The following is a 16758-nucleotide window of genomic DNA, read 5'->3' as shown; positions in this document are numbered from 1 at the left end:
ACCCATTTTTTGAAATAGATATTTTGGAGCACTCATGTTGTAATATACGGTACTTAACTTTCCAAGTCAGAAAATAAACTTAGATGCGTTCTATATGCGTTTTAAAATTCAACAAGGATCAATAAGCCCAACAAAAGCACCAATCTTTGTTATTTTACCTTCATCTGGGTGAAAAACGAAGAGGACTTCTCCGCTGGGGTCTACAAGCACAGATTCTAGACACAAAATGGCTAAAAACATAAAAAAAAAAAGGTTGTCATTCCCTTGTATACACGGCAGCATATGTATAGGGTAAAACTCCAATGTATACATTTAGGGTAAAATTCGATCCAATGTATACATGTACGGTTCTAAATTCTATAATGTTTTTACTTTTTTATTAAAAGCCACTCGGAAAACAAAGCTGTCGTCACACAAAAACATATGAACCTGCAAATAAACGGGAAACAAAATCCAGAACCCCTGCAACTGAATAATGAGAACGTCTAAGGACGCCAAGATGAGGAATACGGTTTAAAAGTTAGGGGTGCCCATTAAGATTACCAATGGCCCAAATAATACTAAATATCTACCAAAAAGATATGAATCATCCTTTCTTTCCTTTTCACTTAACTATTAAAATAAAATTAACCCTTTTTTCCTCTATTGTACTGAATGCAGGAGCCGCCATCTTTGCTGTCACGTCAATTGAAATTCTCTAATACCTTTTAGCGGATATCTCAATTGTTAATTAGAAAACATGGAAAATTAAATAAAATCAATAAAACACGCGGCAGATAATTCCCGTTTTGGATTATACGGATGATTTTATCTAAAATACCCTTTAAGATTTTTAAAGAGCAATATTAGATTTTAGTTTTTGGGGTAAGCAATTTTCAGAGTCTAAAACTAAATATCATTGAGAATTCTATTTTTAACCAGACAAGCCCGGCTCAGATTGCAAGTATATGTTTGGCAGACATATTTAATTGTGTTCATACTTAACAAACGGCAATACATTAATTTTAGAAATGGACTTTTCACACAGACATAGTCATATGTTACAAAAGAATAAAAAAATAAAAAAATAAAATCCTTGAAAATATAAAAATTTATATAAAAATCAGCCAGATATCCTCTAGACACAATACAGTACAGTGATTCTGCCAATTTATGGACAATGTATTTCACACAAGCAGAAACGAAAAGCCCAGCTAGTGATGAATGAGATTACGTCCAAATTAATTTAGTTCTTCTTCGCTCGGTAGCTTATTTTTGCCAACAAGAAAGACCTTTTGTGTTCTCTGCACAAATGCCCTCTGTCGTTGCTGCCGGAGTAATAAGGATGTCTTTCTCTGGATGGAACGATAGTAGTTAAACTATTATATTTTCCATTCTGGACATTAACATGATAGCCACCAACGCTAATGCGAGGCATGGACATCTTTCTTTTATGTGGTTTTCCTAGAGCTGCTGGCCTTGGTGACACTTGGTGAAGGCTCCTGTTGACTTTTAGATGGAGGATTCTTCTGCCACGGAGGGATTTTTTATAAGAAAACATGATCAATATACTTACGAAGTAAAGGATTGTGTTGACCAAAGTTGCAGTATGTTGGCTCTGTCTGGACAAATCTTATGAAGTTCAATTACCGTATTTGCTCGATTATAAGCCAAGATCATCTAAAAAAAACGTCTTTGTCTTATAATCGATGTCGTCTTTTATTCAGACTTCACATCTGCAGCTTGTCACTCGTGTTCTGTTACACCGTCGCTCACTCTCTCATGCTCTCTCACACTCAGTCTCCCTCTACCATCTCTGCTGACCTCTTCCGTGTCCCCGTCTCCTTTTCTGCCGCCCTGCTTATTCTCTTCAGTCGTAATATAAATCGAGCAAATACAGTCATATATATTTTTTGGTTTAAGGAAAAAAATGCCTTTAAAGGTTAAAAACATTCTCTGTCATTTCCCACGAAACCAAAGTGTCTCGAGCGTTGATCTCATTTTTACCCTTGACAGCTTTGCCTCACAATCCTTTCTAGGAGGCCATGTCCTTTCCAATAACAGTAAAGAGTCACTGGGTTGAAAATGAAGAAAAGCATCGTTCCATTTCAGAAAAGCCAGGGAGGAAATACCCACAAGAATCAATAAGATGTCCTAAATAAAGCTTTGAAGATATATATAAAATCTAGAAGCCATGGCTAACTGGAGATTTACCCAACCTGGTAGAGATTCAGGATGCGGGGTTGTGCCTCACACACCCTACATACTGGTTTTCATTGTTCAATATGGACAAGGCCTGCCTCCGAATAAATCATTAATTCAGTCATGCACTATGTTTGATTGTTTTGAAACAATAAAATAAAGCAGTTAATTACCTGGGAAATCTATATACGTCTGAAGAGTATATAAGCACTCATGACATAGAGCCCACAGCTCATCTTCTTTCAGGGGCTGTCCGTATCTTATTAGAATATCTTTCAATGGAATCCACTGCAAGGTAAGACATTAGAAAAAATGATTACAAGATAACGGGTATAATATTAAGGCTTGGAATAATATACATAGTAGAAATGCAAATCAAAATTACTTATAGACTCGATTTATCGTAAAGCATCAGATTAGAAGTCTTACCTGTTGGTCGATTTTGTCTTCATCATCGTGTTCAAGAGAATTACGTCTTGAAACCGGAGCACTGTCATCATGATAAACCGAAAACGACGGTGGCCCTTCATGTACTTTTGAGTGTTCACTTCCGTTAGACGGGTAACATACCGTGCGACTTTCCCCAGAGGATGCACGTTCTTCTGTTGTGTTTTTGTCTTTGCTTAAAGAGCGCATGTTTTCTTCCTCGAAAGCAGCGACTAAGTTTTCATAGGAAACCTGAGAACGGAATTCAGTCGGATCCAGAGGAGAATTACAGTTTCTGGGGCTTGGAGCAGGATTACAAGGAAAAAAACAATTATCATTGATCTTTGAATTCATAAAACACAAGTTTTCTGGCTTCCTTTGGTCTCTGTCGACTAAATGGTCCTCCTGGTCCTCGACACAGTCATTTGGAGATAGACAACTAGGTACCGATGGCCAACTTTTAAGAGTCGCTCGTCCCGTGGCTGGCGGAGACAGAGAGAGAGATCTCTTTTCCAATGTATTGTCAATGGGATGGTTCTTGCTTCGGCGATACCTCTTTAAAGAAAGTCTTGACATCTCATCATTTGGTTTCTCTCTGTGATCATACTTTTCCAAAGAGGAAGGATGCGTTCTTTCTCCTCTGTGCTTTTTAACGTGATTTAAGAACACGGAAGGCGGCCCCGTACGCGGTTTCTCTGAATTAATCTCAGCTTCTCGCCACCCGTTCTGCTGCTCCTTGGCATGCGATGCAATAAGATCGTGGTAGATGTCTGAACAGCGTGAGACACACGATACCTGGTTTGGATCTTTTTCACCTGTCTGGTGTTTTACACCCTTGTCCATTTTATTAGCTCCTTTCCAAAGATTTTCCAAGCCGTCTACATTAAGAAAACATTAAGAATTTTAAGACACACGCATCTGTATAGTATATATGTAGTAACAAGTCTACTTTGGCTAAAAGTACAGAAAAGTTTATAATATTAATTGCTTTTATATTTAATTATATTGGCCCATTTACACTACAAAACTTGTTTTAATCGATCAGACAGCATTTACCTTGTAAAGCGGCGACAGACTCAATAGAGAGCACTCTCCTTCCAATGGATGAAAGACTTCGACAAATCATGTAAGAAGAACTACTACCCAGTTTCTCTTCACACAGCGATATAATGCTCTGAGTATAGAAATATTAAATTAAACAAATTAAACAAATTAAAAAAACAAATGGGTTTTCATTAAAGAAACATAATATGCTCTACTCATAAAAAAAAAAACAAAAAAAAACGAACAACAATTTATAAACTTCCCAATAGATTGCAAGCTCAAAGACAGCACAGCCATGATCTCCATCTAAATACTTAGACAGATAATATACTGCATAATCTATGTAATAAAAGTACTGGGACACCTGACAGCAACAGGGATTTTGATGACATCACATTCTAAATACATAGACATTAATGTTAAGTTGGTTGCAGATATAACAGCTTCCGCTCTTCTGGGAAGGCTTTCCACAAGATTTTGGGGAGTTTCTGTGGAATTTTTGCCCATTCATCCAGTAGAGTATTTATGAGGTCAGGCGTTAATGTTGGACGAGACGCCCGGATCACAATCTCCGTTCCAGTTTATCTCAAAGGTGTTCGATGGGGTTGAGGTCAGGGCTCTGTGCGGCCGGTCTAATGTAGGAATGCAAAAATGCACATAGCAGGGGACAAGTCATAGTAAATCCAGTCCGAGTAGCTCTCACCTCAATATCTGGTCTGTCGGCTGGACTTTCCTGTTGCATAAGGTCCAGCAAGGAATTGACATCTTGACACATTTCGGTCTCCATCTCTGGTTCAATCACAAACTCTATTGCTGCTTTCAGAGTGGCACCAAGTGAGTATATATGTGCCTATAAAAAACAAAATTCAGCTAAATGAGGAAAGACGAAAACAAGAATTAAATAGCCTCATACAGGGACAGCAATCTATGTTTCGAACCTTGCCAGATCAATGAGCACGGCCAGGAAAAATCATGTAGAATTTAGGAGAGCAAAACGTCCAGTCGGACCTCTCCATTGCCCTCTAATTACAGAGCACCCCTGCTCATATGGTCATTTGCCTCTGTGTTCTGTTTATTTGCAGCAGGGTATAATTAACATTCCCGCGGCTTTATTTCACTGCTGTTCTAAACTGTTATCCAAGCTTAAGTAATTAAGAAGTCATTTTCTGGACCAGGTCCCTCAGAATTTGCAGTTTGTGTGCAACCTCTGGCCATGGTGCATACATGATGCATGGATCCTCTTATCCAACACCGTGGGCTTATTCACTAAATGTAGTGTTGGTAGGAGAGTTTGTAGACGAGTTGGCTCCAGTTTCCACACTTCAGTATTTTATTATTTATTCTTTTATATATAAAGGGCCAGCATTGGCAAGTTTCTCTACCATGGAGTGCTGAGCTGGCCCTGTGTAGTGTATAATGTAATAGGTGAGGAAATGTAACTTTATACAGGAGCAGCCATGCTTTTCCTGCAGGAGAATCTCACTGGGGTTGTCCCTTCATAATGAATAGTGATGTGAGGAGTCTCCATTTAGTGAATAAAACCCACTTTGGTCAAGTTTAAGTTAAACTCGATTAACCATTTATTGAATAACCCTGGGATGGACTTTAGCACAGACTGATCCCCACATAACACCCCAGCATGCTGGCCTTAATCAGCAGGAAAAAAGGGGAGACTAGATGGGTCAAATGGGTCTCATCTGTTGTCTGATGTTCTAGAATGTCATGCTGATAACACCGAGCTCTCATGCAGATCCCCAGTTTAGTAAATGCATCCCTATATATTTACACAGTTAAAGCCATCTGCGCTGCTCGACACATACCGGCCGCAAACCATTGACATTTATAATGCTGATATATTATACAGACCGCCCACCAATTGACTCTACGTACACATATAGGAAATTTAGAAATAAATATGTAACCTCCATACCTCCAAGGTATTGCCAGTCAGATCAAACTCTGGAGGTACAAAATCACCCTCAGGATCATCTAAAATGAAAAAGAGAGGGAAAAAAAGGTGTCAGTCGGCTGCAATAATTGGTTTGCGGAAATCTTTGTAGTCAAAAATACATCTTCTATACATCTGAACTCGTTATAAAGAGATCAAATGAAAGAAATGACAGCGCGGCATACACAAAACATCACACAGAATTCACAATGTTCGCAACATTTTTATTAAATAATGACACTGAGTGTAAAACTACACAACACACACACACACACACACACATACATACATACATATATATATACTAGCAGAAGTGGTAAATGGGATGGACATAAAGCTATCCTGACCAACAATCCGGACTCCGGCTGGTGGAGGAAATACGTACCGCTGAGCTGCTCCATGAAGCAGACTTTGCCGTTGGTGTTAAACGCCAGCGTGTCCGGAGTGACGCACAGCGTCTGGAAGATGGCCGAGTGACAGATACTCTTCATGGAATAGCAGCACTCGAGGCATATCGCCCAGATCTCCTGCTCCGTGAGACCGTTATCTCGGAGCGACAAAATATCAGCCAAGGACACGTTCTCCTGCCAAGACATTTCGCAGACATTTGTTAACGGCTTCATGTTTTAATACATTGCGCTTAACAACGTCTTCCTTAGTAAACAGACCCACTAATTTGTTCAACTAAAGCTTTTGAAGACGTTCACCCCCAGCGTATACAAATCTGTTCTTGGCATGCATCGAGTCTGGAACGTAAGAAGAATCTTATTAACAAGGAACGGGTGAGGAGCAGGCAACGCGACGCTAACTCTTTAGACACTTAAGAGGGGAATAAGGGAAATATCTATTATTTTTTTGTTTGCTGAAAGAATGTCTGATATAATGGAAATACTTGCATTATTTCAATGATAGAAAATGAAATAAAATGTAGGTGTATTATCAGAATAAAATGTTCCAGGTACAGGTGAAAAAAGAAAATGAATAGTAAAACATTAACAAAAAAAAAATATATATTTCAATAGATAAACTACTAAAAAATAAAAATAATCTTTTACCGGTGTCGCAACACTGTACCAGAGCTTCGTGAGCAGCTCCAATACTTGATGGTCGCAAACAAGTCCACAGCTTTTGGATAGCCCTGCTTGAGCACAGGTATCTCAATTAAAAAGTGATTTAATTACTTGTTTTTATATGAATATAAAGAGTTCTCGGCCTTTTTGAAGCCTCCAAGTGTTCCCTTGTACTGGAGCTTGCCGAACAGGTATGAGCTTGAGTCCAACACATGAGAACGGGAGTCGCATGAGCCAGTTCCCTTCCGTGACTTGGCTTTCAGGGCTGGGTGGTGACTGGCTTGCCCCAAACCCTTATTGGCAACCTCTGTGTTGCCCAATCTAGTAATCCGTACGAAGCCAACAGCAATCAGAAAAGCAGAATCCGCATCCAATTATACAGAGCTGCTCACGCTTGCTTAGACACAGAGTAGGTGGTTTTCAAGTTGCCAAAAGTATGTGGAAACATCCAAAGTTACACTTCCATGCCAAGCTGCGTCAACCAATATTCACGTCTCCCCTCTGATCCCAACCTACTTCTACCTCCTGAAAGAGGTAAAGTATAAACTGTCTCGGTTATAAGATAAAGTAACCATAACGCAATTATTCCTATGTAAGATTGGATGCCCATGCAAAAAAAAAAAAAAAAATACGGTAGTTTTGCATCAGTAACACTAATATAAAAAATAAAAAAAAATCCCTGAGACAGTTTTGTACATGTAAGAAAAAAAACTTTTTTTTTTTTACAAATTTATTTTAAAAAGTGTATATCCCACACTTTCACTAAAGTTATTGATTTTTTTATACCCCATAAGAGCAGAAAAACCTGCATAAAAATAATTTAAGGAATCCAATTTGTTATAATGTCTGCTTACTGAAACAAATCTAATTACGCATGCACAGGGAAAACCTTAAAGATTAAACATGTGTGGGCATGTGCACCATGTATTTATTGCAGACTAATTTCCGTGTGTTACTGTGCTTTCGGGTAGCGAGGGCATATAACACTTTCAAAGATTTGCTCAGTGACATCATATACAATGTAACCCTGGAACGGCTAGCAACGCTACTCGAGGCAAATAAAGAAATCATTCATAACGTACAAGGAGCCAAGAACAGGCCAACAATGAACAAACTATCCCTATGCATGCAAAATAAAAGTATAGCGATGGAAATCAAGGGCCAATCTACTGGTCCCTACTTACCATAAAGAGACATGACCAGTACACACAGCATGAACTACAGCTTGCAAGCAAAATTATAAGTAAATGTAAAGATCAAAAGATAATTCTTTTTTAAATTTTCTAATTCATTCATTCGTTCATTCATTCATTCACTCATTCAGTACTCATTCTACATGTGGTGTAGCAGAAAATGTAATATACGGGTGGTTGGGGGTTTTGCATATAACCAATTAGTACGCATACTATATATAGATTTTCTAGTTGTTAAGGTCCAGTGAAAAAAAATATTTCTGGGGATATACGAAGATGTCGTATAATTTCATAATGTCGTTCAAACATCAACATGGTTTATATTACATACCAGATTTTTTTTTTATTGCATTATTTATTTTTTTTAAATGAAATTTTAGACGCTATAACGATGCAATTACACCAACAGTTAGTGTATTGGGGGGGGCATCACTTCTCCTTACGTAACAGTATGCCGTACCATATATTGATATTATTATCAACATGATATAACTGTAATGCTGCTGGTAATTTTGTAGTCTACCTTTTGTAATATATGCAAAATACTAATACTAAAATGTACTAAAAATGCTTATAGCTTGAGGATTAAAAGCATTTCAGCGATCATTTGTGTTTTATTTATCTGGGATTTCTTTAAGGCCATTCCAAGTTGCTTACTCTATAACAAATAAAAGAGATAAGGCAGTTTGTTACCTACTCATTATTTACACTTCCGAGATAACGATGCTTATAGGATCAGTAACCGGTGCTAAGCTTTCAGAAAGCCTCTGTGTAGCTCCATTCCTCATCTGAACTCTCCCCTTGGATGTCTTTAGATGAGCGTCTAACCTCTCCACGCCGCTCCTTAGCACCATCTCAAGTAGTTACGTCTGAAGACGGTGTTAATAAATAACTGTTCAACGATCAGAATTAATTCCTTCCACGCTCTAATTGCGGTATGTAGTCCTATTGCTATTGACATGAATAGGGTCCATTAAAGTGGAAGTCCCGTGGGGGGAAATATTTTAGCGGTACATACTGTGTATAGTATTATCATACCCGGGAACTTTTCTCCCCCATCGGGGGGAGTGGCGCTATGATGGTGCAGGGGTGCTTGCGTGTTGGGGCAGGTTTTAGTGGGTGGGGTGTATACACACACTGCCTCTTTGCCCCTGCCCCCCGCAGCTATTTGCCCCGCAGGATACGGCTCGCAAGCAGATCTGTTATTCTATTCTTTCCTCTGATGGTTTAATTACATTAAAAAGAACTTTTAAAAAGCTTATTTTTGGTTTCTGTGGCAATGACCATTTTGTGTCTGCTTCTGTGATGGCAAAGTCTGATAGCACTTATGGTTTTAAGCTTTTAGTACCATTTCCCAAAAAAGTAGAACTTAGTACATTCGTATAGTATAGGGGGAGTTGGCAGGAGAGTTGTGTTTTCAACTCACTTCACTACTTATTATGAAGGGCCAACGTTGGAAATGTTCAGGTGGTGAGCCGGCCCTGAGTAATGTATAGTTAAATAGGTGAGGCACCTTCAAAGAACTTTCATTGATTTACCTAGACATTATACAGGGCCAGCCAAGCTCTTCCTGCAACCACTCACCGTGGTTGGCCCTTCATAATGATAGCAACATAATGGGGAAGTTGAGGAGTTCAAACCACGCGTTCTTCACGTTACCGCAACTTTTTGTAGGACTTTCCGTGATTTTTGCTGTATTTACGTAATTGGGTAACATTCACAGAACAATGTATTTTGATTAATACAAATTTTCTGCTGTCTCTATACACGATTGTGACTTTGGAGCTGTGGAACCCTGTAATACCCTCCAACATTTTGGGCTCCTGGAAAAGAGGGGCATCAGGGGAAGAAAGAGGGATAGAGGGAATTGGGGCCCAAAGAACAATTGACCCTTCTAAGGAGGGAGGTACACACACAGCAGGACATCTGCATTTATCCATCCGTACATGAGAAAGCCCAGCTAAGAACTCATATTTTCCTATTCCTAACATGAGGGAGACAACTCCTGGTGGAGCTTCTCCTGCTTGTATCACACATCCATTTATATTACGTATGTATGCATGGATGGATGGATGGATGGATACGTGTCGCCAGTATTATGTAACTGTGGATGTATCCATTCTTGGGTAAGAAAATCATGCTAGTCACAACAATTTTCAGTCTAACTCCAAATTTCTTACTTGACTTGAACGGCCGAAAAGGAGAAGACCAAAGCCACGCTTTTCATTTATTTATTTAATTAATTTGGGGGGGACCCCAACATCTCGAGAAACACAAGAGGAAATGTATTTTAGAACAGCTCTGCGGACCCTGGATTCATTGATTCATTGATTGATTTCCTAATCGATCTTGCTTGAGTGAGCACTTCTACCCGCAGCCTTTCTTGACAAGGTGAAATCTATGGTCGTCTCGTGTTTAGGAGCATTTTGGGTCATTTACATTCCTGGTGACTTTCTAAACGAACTGACCCTGACACTTTTCAAAGATTAACCTCCTAATTATCCATCACAAACATTCGACTGCAGCGACTCGCTAACGGCGTCTCCTAGAAAGCAGTAAGAATAGTCTCTATTAATACAATTACTTGTCGGGAGGCAAACACTCTGAATTAGGTCAGATGTGTCCAAGCTAGTATTTCAGCCGCGAAGCAGCAGTGAGAAATTAAATAAAATTCTAATATCAAGAGCTTCAGAATTAACCGGGGTCAACCGCTGTAGGTCAAAACTCGGTGAGCTGGCAAGGAATTCTGACGTACAGATGGGAAATTACACACGGACACCCAAAAATATTCCTAAACAAAATTGTAAGAATTCATAAAATACTATTATTCCATGTTCTGCATGGATCTGACCCAGTCTCATTGCCATGCAGTCTCATGAGGCATGAGAGATCTTCCTTAATTGAGGTCTAACCAGCCAACGCTCTATGGGACAAAAGACCTGGCGGTGTCATGGCATGGTAACCCGTCTGATGTCTGCCAGGTACAGGCGGGTGACTCCATGGTTCAATCTTGAACCCAGATATGTCGGAAGACATGCTCCCAATGCCTCCACAAACGCAGGCAAAAGGAAGCTTATCCCTTCAGGGAGGTTCTATCCGTTTATGAGATGGCCCAATGCTTTTATTGTTGCCCATGAATCGTTCAACACTCCTGTGGAAACTGCGGCCATCGCAAGCTGTAGAAGGTGTGACCTATCCTGGTAATTTTATATGTTGCTGTAATTTTAATAGCAGCGGTATATTATGGGCTTTAAAGTAAAAAAGAAACATTATTGTTGCGACTTAAAAAACACACAAGCGCTGCTTACATCCGAATCACACAAGCTCTTTTTAGAATCCAAGACAATGGATGTCAGTGGGTACGGCGGGGCTACTGTGCTTTGCGTTACAAAGCCCCCTATACAGTCAGCATGTTCGTGGATGACATAGCGCATTACTTCCATCTATACAGTGCTCTATAAATAAAAATCTAGAGTTCCCAATGCTAAGGACTACATTTTTCCACTTGCAGCCAACTTGTAATGCATGATAACATGTGGACCTTCTGTAAAAATACCACATCCAACGCGTGTTTGAACGAAGGATAAGAAGTAATGCAGAACCACACAGCTTAAATGGGTCGTTCCTTTAAATTTTCATGTGATTCCCCTCCACAAATAAGTGGAGGAATTCTGCAGACCCCCCCCCCCATATTCAATTGCCCCTCTCTACCCCCAAGCTACTTGGTCTTCAGCTTCATCTCTGTCTCAATAATGGTTGTGGGGGTCTACTACATGCTCAGATAGTGATTTTAATTGGAGGGTTTTTTCCTGCCACTCACTGGCTGCTTGAAGCAGCCAATCAGTGACAAGAAAATGAGACCACGGCAAACCCTGAAGCTGCAGCTTCTCATAACAGTAAGCACTTTCATTTTCTTTCACATTTTGAAGAATGCATATTAAAGAACTTAAAGTTTTGGATTTATTAGACATTATCGAGCCCTCTGCTGTTCACTGGAAACTGATGAATTATATTCAAAAACTAACTATAGCACCTAGCAGTTGCTCTTAATAAAGGTAGTTTAAAGGTAGGTAGTTTTGGGACTCAATTTCTACACAGGGTTTATTTACCAGCGAGAAGTCTGGAGAGTAAAATGCCAAGGTTAAGGTTAGATGTTCTTTATTATATATTTTATGTTCTTGATGGGTCTAAAAAATAAAATAGATATTTATATACATATATATTATTATTTATACATGTGTACGTTTATACATAGTATGCAATGCGTATGTATTTGATGTTTTCGCTCATCCTGATATGTTTGTTTTTCCCCGTCCCCTCTTTTTTTTATTCTGTACCCCAACACTAAATATACTTTCAATAAAAATCCTATTTGGAAAGAAAAAAATGGTGAATGGTTTGCAGGATCAAATTGATCAGGAAAGACTAAGGGATCTACATCTTGGGGAAAGAGGAGAGGGGCTGTAACAGAAACATTGAAATACTTAAAGGAAGTTTTAGGTTACCCAGAGGGTGGTAGGTAAGTGGAACAGCTTCTCAGCAGAAGCGGTAGAGGATATACAGTGAGGGAATGTAAAAATACATGTGAAAAACGCATGGCTCCTTAATCTAAGACAGACCAAGGACTGATGGGCCCCTTATCTATCATCGGGTTCTATGTTTCTATACAGTTGCAGTTTGTGTCATATTCCACGTGACAACTTTTAACACGTTTAAAGGATCAGCTGATTTCAGTTGCATCACTAAGTCTTATTGTTCTCTGATACAATTGAGAAAGATCTTGGACGTTGGACCACAAAGCATACACTTAAGACTCCGCTTCCCTGGCTCATATACACGTTAACCCTTTTACGACCAGTGGCTTTTCATACCCTAGGACTAGAGGTTTTTTTTTTCCTTTTACCATATATTTGATGAACCTGCATAACCTATACAGCGATTTAAAACATAATAATTATTAGTGATACTAAGTAAATAAAAAAAAAAAAAAAAAAGAACTACAGTAAAATAGAAAAAAAAAAACATTGTTTTGCAAATTTGCTTAAAATTGAACTATGACCCAATTTTTGTCCGGCAACAGCCCCTGACTACAGTCATATCCCAAGGATTTTTTAATTTATAGAAAATTAAAAAAAAAACCCAAAATAGATTTCTCCAGCTTTTGTTCAACTACAAAGATAACCGCACTATTCCTAATATGACATCCGGCTGAGGATCATAGGAGCTTTAGGGCAGAAACAGCAGGAGAGACAGTGGTTTATTAGCTCTGATGCACGATCCAGGTAAATTCTGAGTGGAACAGCAAGCTAAATAATACATAAGGCTAATCAAATATGATTAAAGCACAAAGACTGATCGCAGAAAGTACATCAGCCAACGAGATGCTTCCTTAACACCTAAAGACGCTTAATTGGCAGCCCTGTTATGGCGTACGTCTCCTTCCAAACCGGTGCGCTTTTGAAGTTATTCCTGTAGAAGTCAGCCCAACATGCGCGTCTGAGGCACAAGTCTCCATGTGTACCACCTCCACTGGGTCATCTGCTCCTGCTAACCAGTGGCACGGTGGGGAGATGTGATGTAATCTCGTCTAGAGATGGTGGTTTGGAGAATGAAATTGTAATCAGGTGAGCCCATAAGCCAACCCATGCAAGAGAGCGCCACATTGACTACTGCCCCTCGGGGGCTATATGCCATCTAGCACCTCAGTGGCTGCTGCACATGAAATTGGTTCCCCCGTTTACGTGCGGACCCTCGATCTCTCAGACACTTTTAACCACATTCGAAAAAGTTAAAGATGTTAAAATGTTTGTTCTCATCCGCCCCGGCTCCACAGAAGCAGAAGATCCCAAGTCTATTCCAGTGCCCAAAATGATGGGTTTTACCACTATAACCCCGTACGTCTGCAGAGCGCCCGCCTCTGGACCGGATACCAGCCGACGACCAGCTCCCAAAACTGATCACAACTCCCCCCCCTCTCAACTGTGTTATAGGCTTAAGATAGCAGCATATAAAGCCTTGAGATCTACTTAAAGCGAATGATCCTCTCTGGGCCTGCTGGACAAGCGTCGACAGCCATCAGGGTGATGGATATAGTCACATAAGCTTATAGGATCTCTGAGGTCTCTTCTTCAGCTGAATGATTGCCCATGAAGAAGAGACCTCTAAGGTCCTTAACGCCTTTGTAACTTTATTTCTCTTTTTAAGATGAGCCCATACAATGTACTGACTCCATACTCTCTAGGAGTGTGTGTGTGTGTGTGTATATATATATATATATATATATATATATATATATATAGCGGGACTATATAGATTTGCCTTATTATCAGGTTGCACTCACCTCATCCTCAAGCAGTGTGGGAAGAGGCTCAAAATCATAGAACTCCTTTCCACCTCCTTCCTCCACGTCCTCCTCTTCTTCTTCCTCCTCCTCATAATACCCCTGCACATCCACCTCTCCGGCCTCCTCCATCCCTGCACCTGTCCGGGTTGGGGGGCCGCTCACGAAGCCCTGGCTGTGAATCTCAGGATGACATGTACTCCGCTCCGATACAGACGCGCCTCATCACCCGACCACCTGTCGGATAACCGACCGCCTGGGTCTCAGCACCGGCCCCGCAGACAGGAAGGCTGACGATCCCTCGATTCGCATCTAAATGAATCTCAGCCGCTCTCTTGCGCGCTTTCCCCCAAAGCGTTCGCTCAGGTACGCGATGCCATGGCAACGCACCAGGGCGCAACGTCATGACGCGAGGCGGCCCGCAGGCTTCTAGAGTAGCCACGCCTCCATGACGTAAACTGTTCTGTGCGTGTCAAACCTCGTTCGGAGCGCTTGTTCTGATTCGACTGCTGGAGTCTGCGTGCGCCAGATTCGGTTTAATCGTTATTATTGCGCTTCCGAGGGTAAATTTTATATTAAACGCTATCGCGTAGACTGAAAACGTTATGAGCGGAAGGCTTTGCTCTGAGGGCGACCGTGTCCCGTTCATTTTATATGTTGCTCACCAGCGCGGGTGAAGTGCTGCCCCCTGCAGTCTATGGGAGGTATAAAGGTACTCAGGTATACATCCAGCATACCTGCATACAGCCCCCCATTTCCACAGGACAGTCCCAGTATTCAGACTCCTGAGAAGCTGGGTGGGGAGTGCGGTGGAAGAGACCGAATGCCTCTTTCAGAGAAAGGGCATTCAGATAAGGGGTTGAGGGGGACAGGAAGAGGTGTCGGACGTCTCCTTCACGTACCTGGGAACTTGTGGGCTCTGGGTTCACGGGGGGGACGTGGCCAGGACCGCCCGCTGTAATTGCAGAAAAACACCCCCTATTTATAAAGGGGAAATGGGCCGGGAGTGGGTGTGTCGGGACCCCGCGACCCGGAGGATTCGGGTGTTGACCCAGAGAACCGGCGCATCTCCTGGGCCAAATCCTAAGAGTTCCCGGGTATGCTCCTGTAGTCGGTGCATCCTTTCTCCCTGCTGTCCGATGTGTCGTTCAGAGGGGCAGGAAGCGTTCCCTGGGACGGCGGGAAGAAACATGGACTGCGGAGCGGACACAGGTGAGAAGACAGATCCTTTATCTGTAATTATCCAAAATACTTGTGGTCCTGAGCGTTTCGGGAAAGGGATACTCAGCCTGTACCCTTATGAGACAGAAGTGAATTAGGAAGCGTCTTCTGCATGTTGGAGTAAATCACATCCTTAGCAGAACAGCCATGGAAGGAAAAAGGAAATTCTTCATTGGAAGTGCTTTCCATCACATCGCGTGGCCCTTATATGCTCATATAGTGTGACGGAACCCCCAGGATTTATGCCTTAGGTGTTTTCTGAACGGTATTTGTTGGGCACAAACCTGAATGTTTATGCTTTTCAGGCTGTGCTCCCTTTCTGTATATCTTTTTCTGTATATATATTTGCAGGTTTGGACCCTTAAGGTTAAGCGTCTCATATGCAACACGGGATCCTTGTTTATGGTGTCCAGAGAGGGCTTTAAGTGGCTTACGAGTCTCAGCGGGTTAAGCCGCAGTCCCACTGATTCAGCTCCTTGGTAAGCAATCTAGCCATGAAAAGTTGGACAAACTCACCAAACTTGGTAGTTCCGCTAAGCAATATATGTGCATATAGTGTGACCGAATCCCCAGTATTTACGCCTCAGATGTTTTTTTGAGTGGTATTCGCTGGGCATGCACTGAATTCTGGGTTTGGTGATCATATTGTGTTTAAAAATGTTAACACAACATCGAGGTAGCGTATTACTGTCTTTTTAATAAATGTCATGCTTTTACAAGGTGATACGTCATCTCGCCTAGACATGCCGAGACATTCTACCTTTCGGGCATCATCGCAACTTACATCAAACATTCGCAGTGTCAGGTAGAGTCTTTACAGGCGAGACCGGCCGAGGAGGATCCACATCTGGAGAACTATGACGTGCCCCGTAAAATGCCCCAAAATTGCAAGCTGTGGATTGCGGCTTATCATCTAAACTAGGTGCTTAAAAGTAGGAGGTGAAAGGACACTTCCGGTATCATATGCGCTCTCGTTGATTTCTAAGGAGCACTTTCTGGTCACTGATCGGGTGCTCTAAGCAGCCTATCAGTGACAAGAATAAGACCACGGAGGAAAAGGGCAGCTGCAGGGCTGCAGTTTCTTCATCAGGAATTATTTTCGTTTTTGACGAATGCACGTTAAAGTAAAAGGGTTAGACTCGCTCATAAAGCCTTTTAAATTAACACAAATAGAAAAATATTAATAATAATTAAGAAAGTAGGTTTTGCGGTCACCATAAACATTAATAAGTCTCTATCCTAAAAATTCTCATACGAGTCCCGCACGGAACTCCCGACACGGCGGTTATCTGAACGAACGGTACTGGGCAGCGTTTATTGGGAATTCAGACATTA

General features: G+C 41.1%; 1 protein-coding gene across 1 annotated transcript in view; it reads right to left on the bottom strand.

Moving 5' to 3' along the window:
* The window catches only part of KNDC1 (kinase non-catalytic C-lobe domain containing 1), a 32255-nt gene extending 17716 nt beyond the window's left edge, over window positions 1-14539 (bottom strand). Inside the window, exons 1-8 of the mRNA XM_053450607.1 lie at window positions 14203-14539; window positions 5985-6183; window positions 5582-5640; window positions 4355-4501; window positions 3664-3781; window positions 2611-3485; window positions 2355-2469; window positions 159-230 (exon numbers count right to left, since the gene is read on the bottom strand). Of these exons, the coding sequence (XP_053306582.1) occupies window positions 159-230; window positions 2355-2469; window positions 2611-3485; window positions 3664-3781; window positions 4355-4501; window positions 5582-5640; window positions 5985-6183; window positions 14203-14334 (1717 nt within the window). The 5' untranslated portion in view covers window positions 14335-14539. The remainder of the gene's footprint in view (window positions 1-158; window positions 231-2354; window positions 2470-2610; window positions 3486-3663; window positions 3782-4354; window positions 4502-5581; window positions 5641-5984; window positions 6184-14202) is intronic.
* Window positions 14540-16758: the final 2219 nt, after the last annotated feature.

The sequence above is a fragment of the Spea bombifrons genome, chromosome 11 (genome assembly GCF_027358695.1).
Source record: "Spea bombifrons isolate aSpeBom1 chromosome 11, aSpeBom1.2.pri, whole genome shotgun sequence".
NCBI lineage: Eukaryota > Metazoa > Chordata > Amphibia > Anura > Pelobatidae > Spea > Spea bombifrons.
This window is presented reverse-complemented; position numbering and strand designations above follow the sequence as displayed.